At 35.7% G+C, this 21,642-nt stretch overlaps 1 protein-coding gene across 9 annotated transcripts in view; it reads right to left on the reverse strand.

Annotated features, from left to right (window-relative positions):
- TUSC3 (tumor suppressor candidate 3) overlaps window positions 1–21,642 on the reverse strand; it is a 284,190-nt gene that overhangs the window by 156,960 nt on the left and 105,588 nt on the right. For all 9 annotated transcript variants that reach the window (XM_045056848.1, XM_019828315.3, XM_019828317.3 and 6 more), the window contains exon 2: window positions 19,409–19,578. In XM_045056848.1, coding sequence (XP_044912783.1) covers window positions 19,409–19,578 — 170 coding nt within the window. The remainder of the gene's footprint in view (window positions 1–19,408; window positions 19,579–21,642) is intronic.

Consider the following 21,642-nt stretch of genomic DNA (forward strand, 5'->3'; position numbering starts at 1 on the left):
TGCAGGCTTTTGCGGGGATATTGTTTTCAACTTCTTTGGATAAATACTACAATGAGTGATTGCTATCATATGACAAGAATCTGTTTAGTTTTGTGAAGAAACTTTCTTCCTAAGCAGCTATGTACAATTTTGTATTCCTACCAGCAATGTCTGAGAGTTCCTATTACTTCATGTCCTTGTCAGTATTTGGTGTTCTCAGTTTTGTTTTGTTTTTCATTCAAGAGTTATGTAGTGGTATTTTATTACCATCGTAATTTTCATTTCCCTGATGACATATCATGTGAAGCATTTTTTCATATTCTGATCAGCCATCTGTATATCTTCTTTGGTGAGGTGTCTTTCAAGGTCTTTGGCCCATTTTTTAGTTGGCTTGTGTTTTTATTCTTTTAAGAGTATTTTTATATTTTGGATAATAGTCCTTTAGGAGTCTTCTGCAAACATTTTCTCCCAGTCTGTGGCTTGTCTACTAATTCTCTTGAAACTGTCCTCTCACAGAGCAGAAATTTTTCATTTTTTAATGAAGTCTATTTTATCATTTATTATTTCTTTCATGAATTGTATCTTTGGATGCTCTATCTAAAAAAGGTGTCACCATGCCCAAGGTCATACAGGTTTTCTCATGTTATCTTCTAGTTTTATAGTTTTGCATTTACAATTAGGTCTACAGATTTTGAGTTAATTTTTGTGATGGGTATAAGGTCTGTATCTAGATTCTTTTTTTTTTTTTTTTTGCATGTGGATGTCTAGCTGTTCTAGCACCATTTGTCAGAGTGGTTGTCTTTGCATCACAGTGTTGCCTTTTGCCTCTTTCATCAAAAATCTGCTATTTATGGAGGTCTATTTGGGTTCTCTATTCTGTTCCACTGATGTATTCATCTATTCTTTCATCAATACTACACTCTCCTGATAACTGTAGCTTTAGAATAAATCTTAAAATCGGGTAGTATCAGCTCTCCAATTTTACTCTTCTCCTTAATACGGTGTTGATTATTCTGGAACATTTGCCTCTCCATATAAACTTTAGAATCAGTTTATCATGATCTACAAAGTGACATGCTGGAGGTTTTTTTTTTTTTTTTTTTTTTTTATGGGATTGCACTAAATGTATAGATCAAATTGGGAAGAACTGACATCTTGAAAATAGTCTTCTTATCCATGAACATAAAATATCTCTATTATCTCTTTGATTTTATTCATTGTTTTTGTAATTTTTCTTCTATAGATCTTTTACATATTTTGTTAGTTATCCCTTAGTACTTATTTCATTTTGGGAGTGTTAATGTAAATGGGATTGTTTTTAATTACAAATTTCATGTATTGTTGTGGTATATAGGAAAGTAACTGGCTTCTGTATCTTAGCCTTGTATCATGCAACCCTGAAATAATTCCTCTTTAGTTCCAAACATCTTTTTTTGTTGATTCTTCCGGATTTTCTACAAAGATAATCATATCGTCTGTAAACAGAAACAGTTTTATGTCTTTTTTCCCCCAACTGTACATATTTTATTTCCTTTTCTAAGTTTTTATCTGACTTTCATTTATTCCTTCTTTGATGTTCTTCCTTTCTTTACATAGATCCAAGTTTTTAAACTATAGATTTTCTTTCTCTCTAAAGAACTTCTTTTAAAACATTTCTTATAAGGCAGGTCAACAAATTTCTTATAAGGTCAGCAACAAATCTCAATTTCTGTTTGTCTGACAAACTATCCTTCACTTGTGAAAAATAATTTTGCAGGGTACAGAATTCTAGGTGTTTTTTTTTTCCCCTCTCTCTCAAAATTTGAGTAGTTCATTCCATTCTCTTACTGTTTGCATGGTATCTGAAAAGTCAGATGCAATTCTTGTTTTTGTTCCTCCATAGGTAAGGTTTTTTACCCCCTGCTCTGGCGTCTTTCAGGAATTTTTGTTTGAGTCTTTGAAGATAATGTGGCAAGGTGTAGTTTATTTGGCATTTATCCTGCTTGGTCTTCCCTGGCTTTCTCAATCTGTACTTTAGGATCTGACATTAATTTGGAGAAATCTCAATCATTACCGTTGCAAATATTTCTTCTGTTCCTCTGTTTCTTCTCCTTTTGGTATTCCCTTTAGACACGTATTGAAATTTTTACAGTTGTCCCACAGTCCTTGGATAGTCTCTTTTTCTCAGGCTTTGTTCTCTCTGCTTTTCAGTTTTCAAAGACTCTGATATATCCTCTAGCCCAGTGATTCTTTCCTCAGCCACGTCCAGTCTACTGGTAAGTCCAGCAAAGGCAGCCTTCATTTCTGTTAGTGATTTTTTTTAATTTATGTTTTAATTTACATTCAAGTTAGTTATCATACAGTGCAACAATGATTCTAGGAGTAGACTCCTTGATGCCCCTTACCCATTTAGTCCATCCCCCCTCCCACAACCCCTCCAGTAACCCTCTGTTTGTCTCCATATTTATGAGTCTCTTCTGTTTTGTCCTGCACCCTGTTTTTATATTCTCTTTGCTTCCCTTCCCTTATGTTCATCCATTTTGTATCATAAAGTCCTTATATGAGTGAAATCTTTTATCTCTAGTCTTTCTTTTTGATTCTCTTTTAGGATTCCCATCTCTCTGCTTACATTGCCCATCTGTCCTTGCATGCAATCTACTTTATCCATTATAGCTCTTGGCATATTAATCAGATATTTTAAATTCCTGCTCTGATAATTCCAATCTCCCTGCCATGTCTGATTCTGATGCTTGCTTTTTCTCTTCAAATTGTGTTTTTTTTGCCTTTTGATATGTCTTGTATATTTTTCTTGATAGCCAGAGATGATGTGTCAGGAGGAAAGGCACTGCTACAAATAGGCCTTTAAAAATGTAGTGGCAAGGGATGCGTGGGTGGCTCAGTTGGTTAAGCGACCGACTTCGGCTCAGGTCATGATCTCACAGTTTATGGGTTCAAGCCCCGTGTCAGGCTCTGTGCTGACAGCTCTGAGCCTGTAGCCTGCTTTGGATTCTATCTCCCTTTTTCCCTGCCCCTCCCCCGCCTTCTCATGCTTCATCTCTGTCTCAAAAAAAAAAAAAAAATCATTAAAAAAAAAAAGTTTAAAAAATGCAGTGGTGAGATGTGAGAATAGGAGATTTGATCTATAGTCCTCTAATTAGGTCTCAGTCTTTTAGTAAGCCTATGCCCCTTGACTGTAAATGTCACAACTGCTTTTCAAGTTTTTTTTCTCCTCTGGGAGAAAATGGGATAGGATGGCTAGAGTGGGATGGAGTTGGGAATTTCTTTCATTCACATGAAATACTAGTTGGGTATTCTCCTTCCCCAGGTCACTTAGTCTCTGATAATACTCCAGCAGGTTAGAGTCTAGTTAACAAGTTTCCCCTGAGAACAGGCTTTATTAAGAAGAACAAAGTGATCTGGTATATTTCAAAATGTTTCCATTCCCCTCCACCTATAAAAAACCCAAAGGACTTTTCTCTGATATTTACTACAGGAATCTGGTCAAGCTATTGGAGGTAAATCTCAAATACTAAAGGGGCTCCCCATGACTGGGTCCCCCTTGGTTTTTTAACCCTTAGAGTTGTCTGCACTGAGTCTCCGGCAATTCATCAATTACAGCTTAGGTGTTCTACCTCGGCACTTGTTCCCACACTGATTTCTGCTCGTTGGTCTCTGCTGTGGTAAGCTATGACACTCACTGTATTCTCTTTCCCTTCCAATTTTGGATCTCTTCTAGATCTAGGAAGAGCTGATTTTTCAGTCTGTTCAACATTTTACTTGTTGACAGGATGGAGTTGTAACTTCTAAGCCAGCTTGTTATATGCAAAATTGGAAACCAAAAGTGGATTATTTGTTTAAATACAAATCCCTGACCACATATCATGTTAAATTAGTCAGAATCCATTAAGAATGTATTCCAGAACTATATATATTGTAACTAGCTTTCCAAGTATATTTTATGCACATAGAAGTATGAGAACAGCTGGTATAAATGAACAGTAAAAAAAAAAAAAAAAAACACCCCACAAAAACAAAAACAAAAAAAATCAATGGAAGGCCTCTTAGATGAAGTATTTTCATCTGATCCTGTACTACATTTCCCCCCAAAAGTTAAACATATTAATCTATGTACAGAAAGAAAAACACTATATAAAAGTATAATAATTTGGTATAATAGCTATATAACATTCTCAACATGACCTCTAAATTATGTAATACTAATCTTATTATTACCTTTCTGGCCAAGTAGGAAAAAAAAAAAAAAAATATATATATATATATATATATATATATATATATATATATATGGCATATATATATATATACACATATATGGCATATATATACATATACATGTATATATATATATACACGTATATACATATACGTGTATATATATATATATACACGTATATGTATATACGTGTATATATATATATACATATATGGCATATATATATACATATATGGCATATATATATACATATATGGCATATATATATATGGCATCTGAGTTCTGAAAATCTGGACTTGTGTACTGGCATTGTGCTTCATAATAATTCCAAGTTTATACTTAGAAAAGTCACATATACTTTATCTTTCCCTTCACAGCAGGACAATGATAACTCCTCTCTCAGTGACTGTCATGAAGTTAAAAGCCTGAGACGTAACAGTCCTCACTAAAAGGCAAAGGGTTATGCAAATCTCAAAGTGTTCCTCATCTACCTTAAAATCTCCTGACTGCGTTTTCAAATATCATCATCTATTCCCTCTTACTCTACACCAGGCCCCCAAAGTTTCTTTTACTTCCTTCAATAAACTAGGCTTACTCATGAAGTTGAATTGTTTTTACGTGCTCTTCCTTCCTCTCTTCAACCCTACTTTGTCTAGACGCAGAGCACAGACACACTTCGCACACACATCACACAAACTTGTCCAGAGATAGGAACAGATATACATGCTTTGTAAATGCCTACTCATCACATAGATCTTATTACCTCAATTATTATTTTGCAAAATAAGCCTGTTTTAGACATGAGTATTAACAGAGAAGAGCAGGGTCCTCTCAAAGATCTCTGTGCTTTTCCTTCATCGTATTTGCGAGACAGGTAATTAGAAGGTTAACTATGTAATGTGATACTATTGAGCTCTTCAACTAAATTCTGAGATCAATGAGAGCTGCAACCAGGTCATTTTGTTCACATTCTCTCCCTAGCATCCAGAACAATATCTATACATAGTGACTGTTCAATAAATATTGGTTCAAAAAATAAATTAAATGTCAGGATCAATATAACATTGTATCATCACAGTAGTATCCAATTCCATGGCGGAAAACCACAACTTCACAAAATAAAGATTCTTTTTATTGCCAGTTCTGTTTAGATTAAGGGAAAAACAAAATAATAAACCCTACTCTGAAGACCTGAAAAATGAGAATTTGAATTTAAAAACTTACATGAATAATGAATATATTACTCCCTTGCCTAGAGCGTTAATAAATACTTCATAATTATTTAAAGGTTTCATGTTGCGGGTCCTCGGTATCAACCCCAAGCTCAGATATTCACAAAAAAGGACTCACAGGAATTAGCATATAGTCCTATTCACTGCAGTGAAAGGTTAAGATTTATTATAGTGGAAGAATACAAAATAAAATCAACAAAGAGAAAAGGGATCTGCAATCAGGTTGAGGAAACTAGATGCAAAGGTCAAAGAGTGACTCCCAGCGGAGTCACACAAGATCCACTCAGTTCCTTCAACAGTGAGCTGTGACAAAACCCAAAAAATCTGACTAAAGATTTAGTGTCCAGGGTGTGTATGGAGGGCCAATCATGTAGCTACCCTCTGTCTAACACATAACCAAAATTCCAGAGTCTCAGAAGAAAGACAGTTGTTCCGCATGAACCACACTGTTTGGATAAAGAGTTTAGGTACAGTGAGTCACTCTTATCAGTTATGGAATTGTGGGAACACTCCTAAAATCCAAGTTCCTATACACCAATCCTTTCTAAGGTTAGTAATCTTGGGTCTGCTATATGTTAACTGGTTTCTGCACAGGTTCATCACCTATGCAAAAAAAATAACAACCAAGTCATGTTGTTCACTGGATTTTACTCACAAAGACAATGATCTACCACAAAGAATAAATCTGAAGTTGTTATAATTGACAAAGCACTGATTGTACAAAGTAGTCACATGGGACCAAGCCTCCTATGTATCTAAGAGAAATTAATTAGGGACTAAGGTTGGGAACCCAATAAATAGTAAGCTATACTTAATATATTAATGACTAACACAACCTAAAATCATGGAAATCAAGGACAAATGCTTAAATATAACATTTTATAATTTGTGAGTATGAATTTATATATATAAATAGTATTTCTGGCATTACAGATAAAATTAACTTTATTTTGAATGCTTGAGAGTAGCTATCAAGACTGTAAGTGTATCATTTTAGCTATAATCTTCATAAATAAAGCTTTCTAAAGGAATAAAATACTATTTTATGCCTACTTGCTTCTATAACTGTAATAAGAAACTTTTCAATGTGTTTTTTTCCAATTATGTAATATTAGTCATAATTTCATTCAATCAAATCCTACTTAGTACGCAGAAAACACAACGCCCTTAATTGCATGTGATCTAGCATTGACAAATCATCGTATTTGTAGAATAGTTTTTCCTTCAAAGAACTTTTTCACTGGTGCGCAGACTCCAAATTTTCCTACTAAGATTAACTCTGCTTGAAGAGTTCACTTTTCTTACCAGAAAATAACCACCAACTAACAACTTCTAAAAACTGTGCAGATCGACCAGAAGAGGGAAACAAAACCATTCATCCCTGTAGCATAACTAGGATAAAAAGTAGACTACAGACTGTAAAATACACAAAAGTGGGAAAATCAACATCTGCAACCTCCTACCCATCCAAGAACGGGAGGTAAGGGTGGAGACCATGGAAAAGGAGGGAAAGAGAAATCCTAGCAGTGGTGAAATGCAAAACAGAAAAATCACGCCAAGAAAGAAAATATCTCACCTGAATTAGGAAATATTGACAATAGGTCTAAGAATTGGTGGATAAGAAAAGTGGCTGCTGGCCAATATAAAAGAAGAGGCTTAAAAGTATACAGGAACCAACATAGCAATCTTGAGGATGCACTACTCTGGGAAATGAGAGGCGACACAGGAGAGCTAGACAGTACCTAGGGGCTTGTTGATATAGTGAAGGGAGAAGCAAGTCATGAGAAGGAAGGAACGAAGGAAGGAAGGAGAAAACTGCTGTGTTCAACCTATTCCACTTTATAAAGAGAAAAGGGTACCTGAGTTAAAAAAAAAAAAAAATTAAAAACTAGTAGGCTAGGTGTGCCTGGCTGGCTCAGTCAGTAGATCATGAGACTCTTGATCTCGGATTGTAGGTTCGAGCCCCACATTGGGGTGTAATGATTACTTAAAAATAAAATAAAACAAAATAAAAAAACTATTAGGATAACTATCACTCCCACATATAAACTATTATTTCTGGTGTAGAAAAGAAAAAAAATTGGGGCGCCTGGGTGGCTCAGTCGGTTAAGCGTCTGACTTCGGCTCAGGTTATGATCTCACGGTTTGTGAGTTCGAGCCCCTCTGTGCTGACAGCTCAGACCCTGGAGCCTGCTTCACATTCTGTGTCTCCCTCTCTCTCTCTGCCCCTTCCCTGCTCATGCTGTGTCTCTCTCTGTCTCAAAAATAAATAAACATTAAAAAAGAAAATTTAAAAAAAGAAAAAAATTAAAGCAGCAAATAGCAAGCAGTATCCATGCGATGCTACTATAAAAAGAAAACAAACACACAAAAAAGAAAACCAAAAGTGAATGATCCTTCAACTGATGAAAAATTTACCTAAAAAAACAACCATGAAGAGAAAAATAAAACACAGTATTCCAACTGTAGCAAGCATCATTAAATAAGCATTTGAAGATATTAAAAAAAACAAACACTTACATTAGAAATTCAAAAACTCAAAAGAGAAAGTAAATAAAAACAGGAAGATGTTAGGTGAGAGCCGACCAAAAAATCAACAGAAGGAATAAACAAGACTACACAAAACAAAGCAGAATCCTTGAAGAACTGAGCACTATATTTGCAAGGTGCTCAAAGAACAGAGTTGACTGAAAATGTAATAAAGGACACCACTGAAAAGAATTTAAAACAGGTAAGAGAACAAAAACAACATAAAAGTGAAAAGGGCAGGATATCAAAGTTGGACTAAAAAGATAGGATGAGAGACACTGATTTTATGGTGGTAGAAGGCAAGCAGCAACTTCAGCACATGAAAAGAGAACACCTCAGACCCTGGGAGGTACGGGAAAAGGAGAGACATGATCTTTGCCTTTAAGAACCACACTTGGAGACTTCCTCGAAATAAAAAAAACACACCCAAGTGCAGCTCTCCAAAAACCATTCAAGCACCCTTAAATTACCCAATTGCTGGACCTGCCATCTTCTACCAGTGGGCTCTGAACCAACCTTGCCATTCTTCTGAAGCTTAAGGAATTTATGGGAAACATAAATGGCTACTTGGCTTCCACACAAAACATCAATCAACCTTTCTAGATATTTTTCTCAGCCCATTCCCACGGCTATTGCTTCCTGGGAGTAGACAAGGGATATCATGTTAATGGCATGGGCAAATAAGACAAGGGAGACTATCCTCAGGTGCTGTCTAGTATCATGCACACAATTTAATCATGCAAACCGAGTTGGGGATCTGAAGTCTACCAACCAGTCAAAAGAGGACATCGGAGGAACTGTCAACCAGTGCCCCTTAACTCATGTAGGTCCTACTGGGGAACCTCAATAATTATAAACAACATTTCTTAGGGGCACAATATGCACTCCCGTGTTCCTCATGTGAAAGTCTAATACTATCTTGTCATCAGTACCATGGTAAACTGTACCTAAGGATGGATAAGAGACTATCCAGCGTTTAGTGTTTAAGAAAGCATAAAGCTTCAGCTCCAACAATAAGAAAAAGAAAAGGCATCCAAATTAGTAAGGAAAGAGTAAAATTGTCACTATTTGCAGATGACATGATGCTATTCATAGTAAACCCTAAATAAAGACTCCATAAACAAATACGTGAAGTCCCAGCATACAAAATTAATAAACAAAAATCAGTTGCACTTCTATACACTATTAATAAAGTAGCAGAAAGAGAAATTAATAAGACAATTACATTTACAAACTGCACCCAAACAAATAAAATATCTAGGAATAAACTAAGGAGGTAAAAGACCTGTATTCTGAAATTTATAAAACACTGATGAAAGAAAATGAAAGTGACACAAACAGATGGCAAGATGCACCATGCTCGTGGACTAGAAGAATTAACACCGTTGAGACTTCCATACTACCCAAAGCACTCTATGGATTCAATGCAATCCCAATCAAAATTCAATAGTATTTTTCACAGAACTAGAACAAATAATCCTAAAATCTGTATGGAACCACAAAAGACCCCAAGTAGCCAAAGCAGAGAAAGAAGAACAAAACTTGGAGGTATCATAACTGAGAATTCAACATCTACTACAAAGCTAGAGTAATCAGAGATGCCTGGGTGGCTCAGTAAGTTGAGCATCCGACTTCGGCTCAGGTCATAATCTCGCATTCAAGAGTTGTAGCCCCGTGTTGGACTCTCTGCTGACAGCTCAGAGCCTGGAGCCTGTTTTGGATTCTGTGTCTCCCTCTCTCTCTGTCCCTCCCCTGCTCATGCTCTCTCAAAAAATAAAATGTCAAAAAAAAAGCTATAGTAATCAAAATAATATTGTACTAGCATAAAAATAGGAATACAGATCCATGGAAAAGAAGAGACAACCCAGAAAAAACTCGCGTGTATAGGGTCAGTTCATCTACAACAAAGGAGACAAGAATCTACAAAGGGGAAGAAACCATCTCTACATTCTGAAGAAGAAGCTAGACCACTTTCTTACACCTATACAAAAATAAGCTCAAAATGGACTAAAGGCTTAATGTAAAACCTGAAACCATAAAATCCCTTAAGATTACGTAGGCAGTAATTGGTCTTAGCAGTGTTTCTTTGCATCTGTCTCCTGAGGCAGGGGAAACAAAAGCAAAAAGAAACAATTTGCACTGCATCAAAATAAAAAGCTTTTACACAGTGAAGAAAATCATCAACAAAACAATGTAACAAAGTGAAAAGGACAAGGTATTTATGAAACATGTATCTGATAAGGGGTTAATATCCAAAATATATAAAGAACTCTTACAACTCAACATCAAGGAAACAAAATAATCTAATTAAAAATGGGCAAAGGATGTAAACAGTCATTTCTCCAAAGAAGACGTAAGATGGCCGACAGACACAGGAAAAAATGCTCATCATCAGGAAAATGCAAATCCAGATCACAATAAGATATCACCTCACACCAGTCAGAATGGCTAGAACTAAGAAGACAACAAAAAACAAATGTTGCTGAAAATGTAGAGAAAAGGAAACTCATAGACTACTGGTGGGAATATAAATTGGTGCAACCACTGAAGAAAATAGTACTGAGGTTCCTCAAAATATTAAAATAGAAATACCATATGACCTAGTAATTTCTCTTCAGGATATTCAGCCAAAAAAAACAGAAAACACAAATTTGAAAAGTTATACACGCCCCTATGTTCACTGTAGCATTATTTCCAGTAGCCAAGATATGAAAGCAACCCTGACATCCACTGATAGCTAACTGGATAAAGAAAATGTGGTATATACACAATGGAATATTATTACTCAGCCTTAAAAAAAGAAAAAAAAAACTTGCCATTTATGACAACAGGGTAGACCTAGAGGATATTATGTTAAATGAAATAGACAAAGAAAGACAATTACCGTATCATTTCACTTCTATGTGGAATCTAAAAAAGCAAAACAAACCAGCAAGCAAACAAACAACAGAAACAGACTCATAAAAACAGAGAACAAACTGGTGTTTGCCAGAGGGGAGAGGGTTGAAAGGATTGGTGAAATAGGTAAAAAGGAATAAGACGTACAAACTTCCAGTTACAAAATAAAGAAGTCACAAGAAGTACAGGGAATACAGTCAAAACGTCATAACATTGTAGAGTGGCGGATGGTAACTACATTTTTCATGGTGAACATTTTGCAATGAATACAATGTATATAAATGTCCAATCACTGTTATATATCTGAGACTAATATAATATTGTATGTTAAGGATACTTCCATTTCAAATTTTTGATGAAGTTGAAAAAAAAATAAGAACCAAAACACATTTTGGGGACAAATGCAAAATTTCAATACGGACAGTATAAGAATATATCATTGAATTAATGTTAATTCACTTAAAAGTGATAATGGTATTCTAATTATGTAAGGCAGTCCTTTTCTGAAAAGTTGCATACTAAAGTATTCAGTGGTGATATTTCATGTCTAAAAATTATAGATATATTTGGTGTTATTTTTTATCTGTATTTAAAAACGTGTAAAAGGATATGTGGCAAAATGTTAATAATTAGTGAATCTTGGTAAAAAGTAGACTGGTGTCCTTGTACTACTGTTTCAATTACTGGTTGGTTTGAAATTTAAAATATGGGGGGACTAAAACCAGACTTAAAAACAACGAAATGGAGGGGCGCCTGGGTGGCGCAGTCGGTTAAGCGTCCGACTTCAGCCAGGTCACGATCTCGCGGTCCGTGAGTTCGAGCCCCGTGTCAGGCTCTGGGCTGACGGCTCAGAGCCTGGAGCCTGTTTCCGATTCTGTGTCTCCCTCTCTCTCTGCCCCTCCCCCATTCATGCTCTGTCTCTCTCTGTCCCAAAAATAAATAAACGTTGAAAAAAAAAATTTAAAAAAAAAAAAAAAAACAACGAAATGGAACACGGAAATAATATGGAAAATACAAAGCGCTCCATGAATGTTACAATGTCACACTGAGTTCATTGAAAATACTAAAATAGTTGAAATTACCCAATCTGAGGAAGAGACACCTAGCAAGAAATTTCCTACAATGAGTAAGTTATATATATACCTTCACTTAAAAAAAAAATTAAGCTAGATGGAGCTCATCAAGAAGTGAGATCATTATTTATATTACACTGGTCATGGATTCAATCAAGCCTGAAACAGTTCTCAGGTAACACTCAAGCCAGGCAAAGAATGTGTGTGTCAATGCATGAGAGTTTGCCAGTCTTTGACAAAGAAGTGAAATACTCTGTTCAGGTAATCAAGCATATGAGGAATACTGAATTCTTAAGTATTAAGAATTAAGTCATAGAGAAATATTATCTAAAGCAGAGAGGAAATGAGAAGGTTGTAGTCTCCAAACCATTTATAAAGAACTTATATGTGCATTAAGCTATGTACAAGGGTAATTTTATTTTTATGCAATTTTCACCTTCTGTGCTCACTTTAGAATCTAATCTCCTAAGAAATGTAAGCTCACTGTAGTAAAACCAAAGGCTGATGAGCTCCTTTTCACACAGTTTTCACCAGCCATCTCTAAACTGCCAGTCCTTGCTAGGAGATGGCTACTCTGAATCAAAGCTTTTCATGATCTAATGAATTTAAGAAATGCTGGCGTATGGATCCCTGCCCTAAAAGATTAATAATCTTAGAAGGCAACGCAAAAGCAAAATACAAAGTACAGTTCACAGGGTAAAGGCAATGGTGAACATGTACACTAAGGAAAACATTAAACTCTAACAGCTCTGGAGTTCCAAACCTCATTCCTGACAGGTATAAGCTGCGTGACTTTGGATAAATTACATAACCTCTTAGTTTTGATGTTCTCATCTATACAGTGGTTATTTCTTCAGGAGTACCTTCCTGAGTAGTGAGAATGACATGAGATACTATATAAATGACTTCACATGGGACCCCAATAGTTTATACATAATTAATTATTATACCTAGAGGAGGAAGGATGTTATCCAGGTAATATTCATGTGTCAATATCATAATTTATTCACATTCCTCTTTAAAATACCTGTATAATTACTAATCTTTTTCATTTATAGAAATCCAGTAACATACTAATCTCCAACACATCACCAAAACTTTGGTTACACATGCACCCTGCTTGATTCTACATGACTTTTTAATTTTCCTTTACTTAATTTTTTTCCTACATCTATTGATCCATAATAATCTTAGAAAAGGATATTTTGTTCTTAGAATTTTTAGTGAATTCTGGAAGAGATGAGTAACGTTGTGGTAGAATACACCTAAAAGACTTAGCAATTATGGGAAATGCTCCCTAGAGTACAATATGATAAAGGAAGTTTGGAGTAAACACTTAGAGGAGGTGAGAATTGTACTGAGCAGTCTTAATTAACAACTTCATTTGCCCAAGGAGTTTGATGTTAGAACTGAGGAAGGTGAGAATTGAATTCTGAAATTTGTGAGTAAACTAACTGTACAAGAAAAGCAGAACGATTTGGTAAGAGAGTTTACAAGGAAGCCAACAGCTCATTTACCAGCCTTTCCGTAGAAAAGCAACTGGAAAATCTGAGTTAACTCTGGAAGAAAATTTCACTTTTTCTTAAAGAAAATAAAAACGGCAGGGGCGCCTGGGTGGCGCAGTCGGTTGAGCGTCCGACTTCAGCCAGGTCACGATCTCACGGTCCGTGAGTTCGAGCCCCGCGTCAGGCTCTGGGCTGATGGCTCGGAGCCTGGAGCCTGTTTCCGATTCTGTGTCTCCCTCTCTCTCTGCCCCTCCCCCGTTCATGCTCTGTCTCTCTCTGTCCCAAAAATAAATAAACGTTGAAAAAAAAAATTTTTTTTAATAAAAAAAAACGGCAAAAACATCTCACAGAAGACAGCACTAAGAGTTTTAAATTGTAGCTATGAAAAAAATCGTAGCTATAAACTTTTCAATGATTTGAAGGAATTATAAAAATTATAGCAGTATTATTAAAATGGTCCAAAATTACAATGACACAGAAGGATCCAGGAAAATTTAATTCATGTTAAAAAAAAAAATGGCTACTGATGATAGGCTGCCTTTCTCAATGAATCTACATATTTTTGTGGCTTAATTTATAATAAAGAAACATAATTTGAATAATTTTTCTTGAAAATTTTATTTGAAACTGTATTTCATCATAGTTGTCACCCTGGGATCTCTTTGGCCCACGCTGCCCATTATTATATGGGTTACAGTTAGTACTCTCTTGGCTCAATAGAAATCACAGACCACTGCTAAACCACAATTACTTAACAGATCTTTCTTTGAGGTTTATACTATCCTGTAGTATAAATTTGTTATCCTCATCCACCAAAGTCCAAAGTATCCCTCTACCAGCTCACTTAATTTTTTTCCTCTCCAGTTCCATGATCACCCTGAGTAATTTCAAATACATGTTTATAACATAGATATTACCATAGCCTTATAGCTCCTCAAATGTCTCTTCAAGATCAATAATAATCTACATTATATTTCACCAGTTTACTTATTAAATAAAACCTTCTATAACTACTTCCTAACCTTCAATCCCATCCCACTTTTACACAAAACTTTCCACTCTTGTGAAATTTAGCTAAGTTTATCAGCGGTCTCCAGTTTCCTCTGACCCATCACCCAACTCTGAACCCAGAGTTTTATGTTTCAAATACACTCTTCCTAGCACTCGGAAATCATCTGCCTAATCCAGTTCACACCATAAACCAAACATGCCAACTTACAAGAAGGGTGTTCTTCTTCCTTGATTGCTGAGTATTGATTAGGGAAAAAAAGTCATTAATTTCTACAGATTCTTCACTAAGAATTTGGATATTATAGTTTCAAAAGGATTCTCAATGCTACATGGTCATTCGGTTAGTTAACCTCCATATTCTTGATGCTCCTCAATGAAAGTAAATAAACAAAAGGTATGACTCATGTACCTGCTTCTTACCTTCCCTTTCTCTATACTGGCTGCACACTAGAATCACCCAGAGATCGTGTTTTTTTAAAATGGCAATGCTGGGGCGCCTGGGTGGCGCAGTCGGTTGAGCGTCCGACTTCAGCCAGGTCACGATCTCGCGGTCCGGGAGTTCGAGCCCCGCGTCAGGCTCTGGGCTGATGGCTCAGAGCCTGGAGCCTGTTTCCGATTCTGTGTCTCCCTCTCTCTCTGCCCCTCCCCCGTTCATGCTCTGTCTCTCTCTGTCCCAAAAATAAATAAACGTTGAAAAAAAAAAAATTTTAAAGTGGCAATGCCTCATTCCCATCCCAAAACAATTACATCAGAATTCCAGGGGAAGAAAAAAGAATTCTGGATATGGGAACCATGTCTGCTGTTTACTTTCTATTTGCCTCTAAATCTTCACCTATTTTTAATTCTCTAAAAATCCCACCCCTTCCTTGATCCACAAATTGTCTTAACTTTTCTAATAACTTCAATATTTTTCTCTTATATAATCTAAAACTTTTCTAAAATGTTAAAGTTTATTACAAAATAGGCTGTAATACACAGGTTATTTTGGCCTATGTGTCATTAAAAAATCAAGGTTCCATATTCGATAATTCGTTTAAAAACATAATGCAGTAAGTAAAATAATACCTAAAGGATATAGCATTTAACAGTATGTTATAGTTTATGTCATCAGAATACATGCAATTTTATATAACTATGAAGTAAAATACTTGGATAACAAAGTCTTTCTAGGTCACAGTTACAAAAAAACATAATGATCAATTAAATATATTTCTTCTTAATAGTGACAAATATAGGAAATCAATATATTTACTTTTTAAGAGCGAATTATTTCCCTGAAATATACAGTATTGTAGGATGCCAGAAGACACGTATTTTTAGTGGAAAATTAAATATTACACCAAAATGCCAGTTAAGGTGGTGTTTTTGTCTGAGTAGGATCTTACGGCATCCTTGAAGGTACAGAAACCTTTATCCAAATGTGCTAGCCCAGTTGTGACAACACTGTTAATGCCAACTTGAATACTGGTCCTCATATACGATAGGAGGAGAACCCAGAATCATCTGCAATGCTGTTTTTCAAAATACTTTGCTCACCTTCTTCTCTACCCGCTTTCAGACATGCCCCAACATACAGTCTTTATCGGGTCATAGGGTCATAATAAGATCCTTCTAGAAATTTTCTTTTTTATTTTGAAAGCCTAGAGAGAGAGAGAGAGAGAGAGAGAGAGAGAGAGAGAGAGAGAGAGAAAGAGAGAAAGAGAGAAAGAGAGAAAGAGAAAGGGAGACAGAGGGAGGGAGACAGAGGGAGGGAGAGGGAGAAAGCAGGTGAGGGGCAGAGAGAGGGAGAGGAGAATCCCAAGCAGGGTCCATGCCCTCAGCGCAGCCCATGTCTCGAGACATGGGACTCAATCCCACAAACTGAGATCATGACCAGAGCCAGAATCAAGAATTAGACACTTAACCAACCGAGCCGCCCAGGTGACCCAATCCTTCTAGAGAATTCTGAGACACCGAAATTCCCTTTCTGCAAACTAGTCTGAATGAATTAAACTTTTTTCCATTGACCCACGTTACTAACAACTTCAGTTTGCAATCGAATTCACAATTATTTAAAATCTAAAAGTCTACACATAAATACACAACGTGAAGATGTGGAGACACCGCATAAAAAAGTGTTTGTTCTTGAGAAGAACAAGTGTTCAGCCAAGAAGAAATAGATAATCTGAATTGTCCTTAACCACTGAGGAAATGAAATAATGCAATTTAAAATCACAAGGCCAAGATGGTTTTACTGAAGGATTCTATCAAATATTTAAAGAAGAATTAACACTAGCTAACACTATCTTCTAAAACTGTGTAATTTTACACAATCTCTTCCAGAAAGTAAATGAGGAGGGAACATTTTCCAAATCATTTTATGAGGCCAGTATTAGCCTGATACCAAACTAGACTAAAAAGAGTATAAAAAATAAAGAAGTATAGATCAATATCTATCATAAACTTAGATGCATATTTGTAATGGATTTTTATTAGCAAATAGAATCCAGCAATACATAAAAAGAATACACCATAACCCAGTAGGATTTATTCCAAAATGGAAGGTTGGTTCAACATACAAAAATCAATTACCATAAGGTACCATATTAAGCACCTAAAGATGAAAAATCCTATCATTCACGCCAAAAAAAATTTGATAAAATTCAACACCCATTCATGATCAGAACTCTCAGCAAAATCATAGAGAACTTGCTTAAGTTGATAAAGAACATCTTTAAAAATCTTACAGCTAGTGGGGCACCTGGATGCCGCAGTGGGTTAAGCACCCGACTTCAGCTCACGCCATTATCTCAGAGTTCCTGGGTCTGAGCCCCGCATCTGGCTCTGTGCTAAAGGCTCAGAGCCTGGAGCCTGCTTCAGATTCTGTCTCCCTCACTCTCTGACCCTCCCCCACTTGCACTCTGTCTCTCAAAATAAATAAATAAACATTAAAAAAAATTTACAGCTAGTATCATCATTAATAATGAAAGACTACATAATTTCTTCCAAAGATCAGATTAAAATGTAAAACATAAAACTATAAAACTTTTAGAAAACAACATAAGAGAAAAATTTAGGGATACAGTGCTAGGCAAAGAGTTCACCCGGATAACAAAAGTAAATTATAAACCAAGAAACTGGTAAAATGGACTCATTAAATAAATATCTGCAAAAGATATGTTATGAACATGAAAAGATAAGCCATAGACTAGGAGAAAATATTTGGAAGCTACATGTCTGACAAAGGACTAGTATCTACAATACATAAGGAACTCTCAAAACTCAGTAAAAAATCCAATTAAAACGTGGGCAAAAGGCATGAACAGATAGTTCATCAAAGACATGATATACAGACAACAAATAAGCAGATGAAAAGATGTTCAACCCAATGCCATAAGGAAAATGCAAAATAAAACCACAATGAGGTATCACTACATACTTGTCAAATGGCTAAAACAATGATAAATGCTGGTGAAGATATGGAAAACTACATCAGGCATACACTGCTAGAGGAAATGTAAAATGATACAGCCACTCTGGAAAACATTTTGGCAGTTTCTCATAAACCAAAACATGCAACTACCAAACAACCTAGCCATATGCCAGAGAAATGAAACCTTAGGTTCATAGAAAAACCCACACCAAAATGTTCACAAAAGTTGTATTTTTAATAGCCATAAACCAGAAACAATCCAGATGTCCTGTAACAGATGGATGGTTAATAAACTGCAGGACATTCACCCCATGAAAGTTTACTCAGTAATAAAAAGAATGATGACTACTGATTAATGCAACAACTTGGATGGATGTTGAGGGGATTATGGCAAATTATAAAACACCAAACCCAAAAAATCATCAAGAGTAGGATTCCACCCACATCACATTATTAAAACAACAAAATGGAGTACAAATGCAGGATGTGGGAGTGGAATGGGAATGGGTGCATGGATGTGGCTATAGAGGGCAAGAGAAGGGATTCTTATGGTAATGGAACTGTTGTATACCTTCTATACAATACCTTCTATATCATATGGTATATACCTTCTATATCAATACCAATACTCTACTTTTGACATTGTACTACAGTTTTACAAGATGTTACCATTGGGGGACACTGAGCAAAAGGTATATAGGCTCTCTGCATTATTTCTTACAATTGCATGTGAACCTACATTATCTCAACATTAAAAAAAAATTTTTTAAAGGATGCTGCATACGTATTTGTACTTGTCCAAAATTTTCCTTACTATGTTCCCACTAAAAGATATTTCAATCATTTAAATGATTTACTTCTGGGGCGCCTGGGTGGCTCGGTCAGTTGAGCATCCAACCTCGCCTCAAGTCATGATCTTACGGTCCATGAGTTCAAGCCCCCGTTGGGCTCTGTGCTGACAGCTAAGAGCCTGGAGCCTGCTTCAGATTCTGTGTCTCCCTCTCTCTGACCCGCCCCCGTTTATGCTCTGTCTCTCTCTGTCTCAAAAATAAATAAACATTAAAAAAAAATTTTTAATAAATAAATAAATTTATAAATGAATGATTTACTTCTGTTTCATAGAAGAACCTTCTAATCACTGGAAGTAATTAAAAGTAAATGGATTTCTGTAGGTAAAAGTATGACTCTCGATTAAACTGTTAAAATAGAATATGTTTAAGGAGGTTACTTGATTGCCCATAAAATATAATTAGGTAACTTACAGACAATATTCGAAACAAATCTTATCACACATTTACCTTTATATAGGACATAAAGAAGAAAATATGTTTTATGATTACTCTTGCATTGGTTAATAAGTATTACACACAGTAAAAGAATATTAGCCAAAATTATTTTCTAAAATATACCGATACTGAGCTTACCTTGAAGTACACATTTAGAGCAGACTATAACCTTGAACAGCTGTTGAATTCTATTACATAGATTTACTTAAATGTAATACATATACAAGCATGGGATAGTAGTTTTAAAATTTTTTAGAACACATAAATTACCTGCACACAGAACACTGCCGTTGAGGCTGAAGAGCAGTGAACATAACAATCATAGAATAGTTTCGAGGTGGTGCCTTTATAAATTTTCGGAATTTATCGCCATTCATTCGGAAGATTGAGCGCCTGGAACTCCATTCCATCAGCTGTTCTACTTTTTCAGCTAAAAGATTCTGCAATTAAACACAGGAATTTAAATTTACACAGGGTTAAAGTCCTCCACTATGTATTTCATATATACTGAATTGCATGAGATTCTACCTTACCCCAAATTAATTTCTGTTAAAAGTTTTTCTTTTGGTGAATATATCTATTATTAATTGACTGTATATGCATAAAATATTTCATTTTATTTTCCCTAAAGATTGCAAAGGTTTATAAAACAGACATAAAAAGTAAAACAGACTACCACTTCCACAAAGATAAAACACACATGCTTTTCCCTAATCTACCACTAAATACAGAAAAACATGCTGTCCATTACATAAAAAGCAAATATAGGAAGGCTCTGAAAAAGGATGTCCAATGTTAAAAAAAGAAGGAAATCCTGCTATTTGCAACAACATGGATAAAAATACAGGGTATTACGCCAAGTGAAATAAGCCAGTCGTGTAAGAATAAATATGGCATGATTCCACTTGTATGAGGTTCCCAAAATAGTCAAACTCCTAGAAGCAGAGAAAAAACAGTGGTTGCCAGGGGTTAGGGGAGGAAGAAATGGACAATTGTTGCTCAATGGGTATAATTTCAGTTAAGCAAGATGAGTAAGTTCCTGAGATCTACTGGACCACATGGTATCTATAGTTAACAACTGAGTATTGTGACCTTTAAAATATGCTAAAGAGGACAGATCTCATGTTAAGTGTTCACACCACCACATACACACACGCACGCACACACGCAAAGAACACAAGGAAATTTTTGAAGGTGATGCGTGTGCTTGGTATTTTGATTGTGGTAACGGAATCACAGACGTGTACATATGTTGAAGCCATCAATATATATATTAAGGGTGTTCAGTGTTTTGTATATCAATGATAACCCAATAAAACTTTTAAGAAAGGAGGAGAAAGAGAGAGGAGAGGCAGGCATCTTACCCTGAGTTAGGGTAAAAGACTTGCTGAACTGCTCTGTACCTACCTGAGGGAGAAAAAAGATAAAAGAAATGGAAGAGAAAAGGGAAGCAGGGGCAGTAACCTGCTCAAAGAGCATCATGCTTAGTTAGTACTTGGGCACAACATTCAGGTAAATGCACAATGGCAGAGTGACAATAACAAAAAAGAAATATTATAACTAATTACTGGGATAATGTTACTTAAAAAAAAAAGACAACAAAATTTTACCTTACCAAAAAAGTACCAGCTGAAATTCATCCTAATCTCAAAACAGGCCAATTATTTGGATTTGATTATATTTGTCTGTAGGCCTTTAATTCCACGTGCAGATAGAACATGAATATATTTCCATAAAAACAATACTCTTGCTAAACTGAAAGTTAAATAAAATTTTAGAAGACACTGCTCTGCTTCATCAGTACACACAAAACAGCTAAAAACTGAGCAGAAGGACTTACACGAACTTTTCTTACTTTGAATTCTGAGTAATAAAGTGAGGCTGTTTCCATGTTAAGCATAATTTCCTAGTGTTTGTCTTATAAAAATTGTCATATATTTAATACGACTTAAAATCTTCAATTGCTTACCCTAACACTCAGTGAGTCAATTTAGCATCTATAAATTCTTCTGAAATAATTTTAAAATAAAGCATTTTATTTATAGGGACTGTGACCCTCTATGTAAAGACAGACCCTCCAACTAGCAAATCAAGCAAAGTCTTAATACACTAATGAGGGCAAAAAGAACTGGTCTAAAAAACAGCAGTTTGTCTGCAGGTTCCTAGGGTGTTTTAGTATACTTTTCTCAACAAATACACACACACACACACACACACACACACACACACACACACTTTCCTCTTAGTATTATTTTTTATTTATTTATCTTGAGAGGAAGAGAAAGAGAGAACGCACAACCCAAGGGGGGAGGGGCAGAGAGGGAGAGAATCCCAAGCAGGCTGAGCGCTGTCAGTGCAGATCCTGACGCGGGGCTTGATCTCATCAGTGAGAGCGTGACCTGAGCCAAAACCAAGAGTCCAGACGCTTAACCGACTGGGCTACCGAGACACTCCCACACACACACGTTCCTTTTAAATTCTCTAGTAATAATTCTATAACAATG

Source organism: Felis catus, chromosome B1 (assembly GCF_018350175.1).
Source record: "Felis catus isolate Fca126 chromosome B1, F.catus_Fca126_mat1.0, whole genome shotgun sequence".
NCBI classification, from domain to species: Eukaryota; Metazoa; Chordata; class Mammalia; order Carnivora; family Felidae; genus Felis; species Felis catus.